Genomic DNA, 6,904 nt, shown 5'->3' on the forward strand with positions numbered 1-6,904 from the left:
AAAGCAAGATAAAAATCTCTATATACTTTTATATTTGTAGTTTGGTCCAGATGACACTCCCCATTCATCTATAAGATTTGGATGAGGTAGGTTACAAAACATGACCACAACCATTTGAAATCTTATATTCCCTGTAAAAAAAAACAAAAACAAAAACAAAACAAAACAAAACAAAAAAAAAAAAAAAAAAAAAACCTCCAATCTCAACTAACTGGAGACGGGGAAAAAAATAAAAACCAAAAAGCCGCTTGGATCTGGGTCAGGAGGCCAAATCGCTACAACTCACCGTTTCTGCCTGCAAGCACTCCTCATCTGAACTCTACTGTACAAATGGCTGAACAGGGTTACGGCCGCAATGGGAAAGGAGGAAAAGCAGAGAAGCACAGCAGTAAAGAGGATCAAATTTGTCAGCCACTGTACAGCTCATTTTATTGATCATGTCCTGTTTACTTCCAGAACCCAAAACCTGCTGTAAACATGACCGTGGGCGTGCGTTGTGCAAATACACTGAAGATTGTTTAAATACTGAGCTAGTCAATCACACCGCTGTTCATTCAGAACACCGTCGAGTCCAGACTGCTCGGGTCAGCCGACCGACGCTGCAACAGCCAAACCTCACACAAGCTGCAAATCAACAGTGTCTCTTTGCCAACAATCAGCAAGTATAATGTCATCACTGGACTTTAAATGTGCTTTTGGAAACAGTTCTGGCGTGAAGCAGAGTATTTAACCGCTGGGAAAATTTCAGGGTCGATAAAAGACAATGGCAAATGGAGCGGGTCAGCAAGTCATTCTTCCAAAATCATGTCAAATGCTGAGTAAATTCAGGGTGGAATTTAGAAAAAGGAAGTTTTTAGTATTCGTATTGTAGGAAACAAGCTTTTACTTCTAAAACAATCGGATATGGGTGGACAAACAGAAGCGGGGAGTCTTCTAGATAAGATCGGCCACGTTCATGGGCATCTCCTCCACGGTGGTGTTGTAGAATGTCTCAATGTCCCTCAGTGTTCGCTTGTCATCCTCGGTTATCATGTTAATGGCTACTCCCTTTCTGCCGAAACGACCTCCCCGACCGATCCTGTCAAAAACAAAAAGGGATCACCGTCACTGCAGATATCATCTCTTTGGGTTTGCTGCTCATGCTCACGTTGGACAAAGAGTTGACGTGAACATTTCATTTGCCTGTTGTGCATAGCTGCCAATCATGTCTGCAAACCGTTTATGTCCTCACCTGTGGATGTAGTTTTCCCTGTTGGTTGGCAGGTCGTAGTTGATGACAAGGGAAACCTGCTGAACATCAATACCTCTGGCCTGAGAAGAAACAAACACCTTTACTTACATGGCACAACTCAATTTTGGATCTAACAGCGAGCCAAAGCAGGAGAAGGATGGTCTCTGAAAATGTACTGCTCCCCCCTTCCCCTGGAGTTTCTCTGCATCACTCTGAGACAGGATATTTTAGAGATGGTAAGCAGCCTTACATATTTGTTTAATATGTGCATTGAAGGACATGTCCTGGTCAAACAGGAGGCCGAGGTCATGCCATCCAAGAGGAATCTGGCTGTCAGGGCCGAGCACAATAACCTCAGTTTGATCTTTATGGCCATCTATCAATTAAAATTGGGCCGTAAACTGGATGTTTCTTTGCACTCATGTCCTGAATAAGAGCTAACCCCACATACAAACTGGTGGTGGGTCCAGTTTCTATGACCCACCACAGCTTTACCCAGAACTCTCACAGGTGAGCTACAGGAATAAATGTAATCTGCCAATTAGTTGTGAGTCAGGGATTTCAACCCAGCTACAGTGGAGGGCAGATCTCTGCTCTACCAAGGAACTTTCAGTCCTTTACCAACACTGCAGCTGGCAGGAGAGGGAACCTTGGACTGCAAACAGCACTAATAAGAAGCAGTTACATACCAACAGGTCAGTGGTAATAAGGACTCGACTGGAGCCCGAGCGGAACTCCCTCATGATCAGGTCTCTCTCCTTCTGGTCCATGTCACCGTGCTGAAAAGACAGAATGAAGTCTTACAACATGCACTGAAAGTTTCCACACTTGTACCAAATGTGTCAGTCACACAAAGAGGTTCGTACCAGAGCAGAAACTGTGAAGTCTCTGGCATGCATCTTCTCAGTAAGCCAGTCCACTTTTCTCCTTGTGTTGATGAAGATCACAGCTTGTGTGATGGTCAAGGTTTCGTACAAGTCGCACAAGGTATCCAGCTTCCATTCCTGAGGACCACCAGGTCAGACTGTTAGCACAGCAAGCTCAGCATGAACACCCTGATTACAGGGAAAGCGAGTGCACGTTTTTCACCTCTTTTTCCACATTTATGTAAAACTGGCGGATGCCCTCAAGTGTCAGCTCCTCCTTCTTCACGAGGATTCTGATAGGCTCACGCATAAACTTCTTTGTGACCTCCAAAACATCAGCTGGCATGGTGGCAGACAGTAGGACAACCTTAAAAAGATTTACAGAGATATCCGTCAGCTACAAGCAGAGTTCATATTTCAAGCAAGGATCTTTGGCTCGGCCGTTACGGCGCTGACACCAAAGTTCTAACCTGGATGTTGCTCGACAGCTTCTGGAAGATCTCGTAGATCTGATCCTTGAATCCTCGACTAAGCATCTCATCAGCCTCGTCCAACACGAACATTTTGATGTATTTAGAAGCTGCAAAAAGGGAACCACCATGTTACACATACGGGCACATAACACAGCCATACGTTTGCACACCGATACAACTGATTCATGTTGGATTTAGGAATCACGTGCCACTAATGAGGTTTCGGTAATGAAGCGTCTTCAGGTGTAAAGGTGCCGTATTCAGAAGTAATGAATGTATGATCATGCCTCTGGACCTCTGTTGTCATGAAAGCTCGAGCCAGCAGAACGCCGACCACAGCTACACCACAGCAGGGGATTACAGTGTCAGCTGACACGCATGGGTTTCATCATTATACAGCATTATACAATAACTGACCTCCGAGGTGATCAAAGTCACCAGAGACTCGTGTTAATTTCTTTCTTTGTGGTCACACATTTCAAACTAAGCCTGATTTAACTCCTTCTCAGGAAGACTTACAAAGGTTTTTGCGAGTTAGCATGTCAAAGACGCGTCCGGGAGTTCCCACCACGATGTGTGGGGCTTCAGCCTGCAGTTTCTGGACCTCACTGCGGATGTTGGTCCCTCCAATGCAGGCATAGCAGCTGGCTCCCATGTAGTCGCCCAGGGCAAGGACCACTTTCTGAATCTGAAAGAAAGTCAAAGACCAGACGTTAAGCCATGCAAAAGGCTACATGAGAGATCCTTAAGAAACAATAGCACAATATGTCACTAGTGTAAGAGGGCGGGTGTGGAAGCCTACCTGCTGAGCCAGCTCCCTAGTGGGAGCCAGGACCAGAGCCTGAGTGCCTTTCAGCTCCACATCAATCTGCTGAAGGATGGAAATGGCAAAGGTGGCAGTCTTCCCAGTGCCAGATTGGGCCTGAGCAATCACATCGTAACCTGAAATTAAAACATGTGCAATTTAGTATCCAGGGAATTCTTGGGGTTGTTAACTGCTAAGTGTTAGAAACACATCATTACATATTGAAGCACGCTTACCCTTGATACAAGGCATAATGGCCCTTTGCTGGATAGCTGAAGGTTTCTCAAAACCATAGGCATAAATTCCCCTGAGCAGGGTCTCACGTAGACTCATCTCATCAAAACTATCCACAATCTGGTTCCAATTGCTCTGGAAAGGTTAGAAAGAGCACAGGTTTATTGTCAGTTCATTACATGCTGTGCTGTGAAGAACGTCACAGTGTTGGTGAGAGTTTCATAGGAGACTTACCTCAATGATCCCATCTGGCTCCATGCCTTCAGGGCCATTGTCTCTGTGAATGACAGAAACTCAGTTATCTTTCCTCTCAAGCTGCACTTGTAAATGACCTTAATGCACTAAATCCTCTCTGCCCACGAATAATGAGAATAAAAAGAATCTTCTGTGGCACAAAAATATCCCCCTTTAAGTAAACGTGCTGATATAATCATTACCAGGCTCGCCGTTATATCATTCTTCCCAAACTTGGCATGAAAAAAGAAGCCTTCGCCCCTTGTGCTGTGACGCGCGGCCTTGTGGAGAGGCCGCCATTTTTGCTACATACAATCAAGATGGTCGTTTCTCCATTCAGGGAGGAAAAGACAGGGGCGGGTGGACGCTTCACGGAGGAAACAGAGCCACAGCCACGTCGAATGTGGCAAAGTAGTCGACAAACGCCGACATCTTTGTGTTCAAAGCGTTCGGATCATTTAGAGCTGTCCGCGATGCTATGAAGAAAGCGGCAGAAGAAGCTTCGCGGCTTTCCGCCGCGGCCTGCTCCGCATTAGCTGCTAGCAACAGGGCCTGCTAGTCTGTAACTGTCGGCGAAAGTCGGCGAAAGCTATTGTTCATTTAGACACGTAAGGCACAGCGCTTTATGGAGGCAGCACACAGCTCCACCACATGCAGCGTGTGTAAGCGGAAAAACGACCATTTTCAGCGGCCTTAAAGCGGCCTTTGTTTAAAACGCCGACCATCCGTACTAAGACCATGTGACTCCATCGAACAGCACGAAACGGCATTAATTCACCTTTACAGACAAAATAAGGTTCGTTACGTGTATTACACCCGAAAATATCGTAGTTCCGATGTTTTGGCTTCAATATCAAGTTACTACAAATGAAAAGAGGAAGAATTTTTAAAGGCCTACATCAGGCTTGTTCACGTGCTGTCGCCGGATGCCGATAACGACCGCAGTCTGTATCCACATCTGAAGCATTAAGACTAATATAACTTCTGACTAGCATGACTTTAACGATCTAAAACATTCAATCTTATTTCACACTCGTCTCCTGAAACGCGCAGAGTCCTGATGTTCATCTAAGACAAAAAGTCCCCGAATGTTACTCGACTACAAAACTCGGTTAAAAATCTGCATTCTTGAGAACATCAAGTAAAATATGACGGATTGAAGAAGAAAATACGCCCTAGAACTCACACTTTATGCGACCAAAAGTAGCCCTCCTTACCTGTTATCATATTCAGCCGACATTATTTCAAAGAAAGAATCCGCAGCAGAAATCTCTTATATAGGTTATGCGCACAAAGAGGCTTTCTCATTGTAAAAGCTCACCGTCACTTAGCTGTGGTCCCGCCCACAGGCACTTGCGATTGGACGAGCTCTACGTCACGTAAAAGTAAGCAGACCCACGGGGCGGACCGTTTCCGTTTACAGTATGCTCGTAATTCACGCTCGTGCCCGAGTTCTTTAGCCAAAGAGGCGGGGTTTCAGTTTTTACGGAATCCGTTGGTGACGCAACCGGGTTTCTTCAGTCCGCCTGCCCAGGTGTGTCCCCGCTGCTTTGTTCAGACATTAAAAAACGCCGAATTAAAAATAAACACAATTTTTAAAAATTAAAAATAAACACAATTTTTAATTCGGGTCATGCAACGTGTTAATGTTCCAGCATTACGTCGAGTATTTACAGCCTATCAGAAATGAGGCTCCTGTGTAATATGCATCAACACACTGCTCTTTACATTCACTCATACTCTATCACGGGAAAGAGTTAAAAAAAACTTTCTGTTGATTATCTCAATTTCGTGCTGAATCTGGATAATGGACAAATCTAATGACAGTGCAGTAGGTTAGCTCCATAAATGTAAATAAATAAATAAAGCTTGAAAAACTAATGTCTATAATGGCACATTTTAATGCTTTAAAAAAAACCATAACCACAAAATGACACCATGAAATTAAACTGAACATTGTCCCAGTGACAATAATGTGGCATCTGTACCTGGTTTAGAACTTTTTAAGTGTTATCATATATATGAAGAACCCATCGTGTCTTTCTAGTCTCTACATGTGCTGAGAATCATTCAGATATTTGCTCTGAAATGGGGTTTTATTACTTTCATGTAATGTGTTTTTTATTTCTTGATCTAATATTCTGTCTCCATTAAAATTAAACTACCATAAACAACTAGGCTGCTCATTTCTTTGTGAGCAAACTTACAAATTCACCAGATCATCAGATGATTGTACCACTGTACTAATATTCACTTTCTACACAGATTGATGCTTTTTCTTTGTGGATTCCCTCATCAGGTATTGCTTTTCTGTATGGGGCCGATTTGGACTTCACACCATGTGGGCAGCAAAAACAAAAAAGCACTTGGGTTTTGGTTACGACTTGTTCTCTCAGTGCTTATGTATCGTCTGAGTGTCGACACCTATCACAAAAAATACTGCAGTGGCTTTCCTCACTTTCACAGCCGTTAGAAAGGGACTGTGAAAAGGTGTTGTGGCAGTGATCGAAGCGCCCATTACAGCAGGTATCAGTGTGAAAGGGTCTGCAACCATCCCCTCTGCAAAGAGCTGGCTGAATACCTGATACTGCAGGTTAATGAGGCACGCATTCACACCCCTCACCCACCACATCCTGGTAGTAGTCACTGCAAGGCCCCCTTTGTACTTTGTGGATGATGCAATCAATATGGGACTGAATGATATCCTATAATATCTAGATGCAGTTAGTTTAGCGACATGTTCAAGGCTGTCAGCTGTGCATCCCCAGCTTCCCCAGAGAAAGAGTCTGGTTTGGTGCAGCCACAGAGCACGGAAGCTCAAAGCAGACAGTTCAGAACTGGGATCACTATCACGAGGAACAAACCATAATGTGATGAAGAAATGACCCAAGAAGACCTCTAACTACTTTAACTTTTCATGAAACCCAAACATATTACCACAATCACTGACAGAGACAGGAAAAAATTAAATGCAATGTAAATATAGTTCTTTGAGCCAACAGGTCATTTCAGTTCAATCTCCCACAAGCTGTTTGTGACTAGAAAGTTTGACTAGGACTAA

General features: G+C 44.0%; 1 protein-coding gene and 1 non-coding gene across 2 annotated transcripts; both read right to left on the bottom strand.

Moving 5' to 3' along the window:
* Positions 1 to 412: 412 nt before the first annotated feature.
* On the bottom strand, positions 413 to 5,185 carry eif4a1a (eukaryotic translation initiation factor 4A1A). Its single transcript, XM_026160652.2, has 11 exons — positions 5,061 to 5,185; positions 3,844 to 3,886; positions 3,612 to 3,744; positions 3,373 to 3,512; positions 3,090 to 3,258; positions 2,568 to 2,677; positions 2,321 to 2,464; positions 2,098 to 2,235; positions 1,921 to 2,010; positions 1,232 to 1,311; positions 413 to 1,078 (listed from the first exon to the last, which is right to left on the bottom strand). The coding sequence occupies exons 1-11, from the start codon at positions 5,081 to 5,083 to the stop codon at positions 934 to 936; spliced, it is 1,215 nt and encodes a 404-aa protein (XP_026016437.1). The 5' UTR covers positions 5,084 to 5,185; the 3' UTR covers positions 413 to 933.
* LOC113019819 (small nucleolar RNA SNORD10) lies at positions 2,827 to 2,967 on the bottom strand. The gene has a single exon (XR_003272124.2). It is a non-coding gene; the product is annotated as a small nucleolar RNA SNORD10 (small nucleolar RNA).
* Positions 5,186 to 6,904: the final 1,719 nt, after the last annotated feature.

The sequence above is a fragment of the Astatotilapia calliptera genome, chromosome 3 (genome assembly GCF_964374335.1).
Source record: "Astatotilapia calliptera chromosome 3, fAstCal68.1, whole genome shotgun sequence".
Classification (NCBI taxonomy): Eukaryota; Metazoa; Chordata; class Actinopteri; order Cichliformes; family Cichlidae; genus Astatotilapia; species Astatotilapia calliptera.

Bases quoted from the DNA above. Each gene is read 5' to 3' on its own strand.
- eif4a1a (XM_026160652.2), bottom strand. From the start codon at position 5,083: ATGTCGGCTGAATATGATAACAG. The intron at 2,678-3,089 runs GTAAGTCTTCCT...CCCTTTTTGCAG, and splicing joins GCTAACTCGCAAAAACCTTT to CTTCTAAATACATCAAAATG. The intron at 1,312-1,920 runs GTATGTAACTGC...GTTTCTTCTCAG, and splicing joins TTATTACCACTGACCTGTTG to GCCAGAGGTATTGATGTTCA.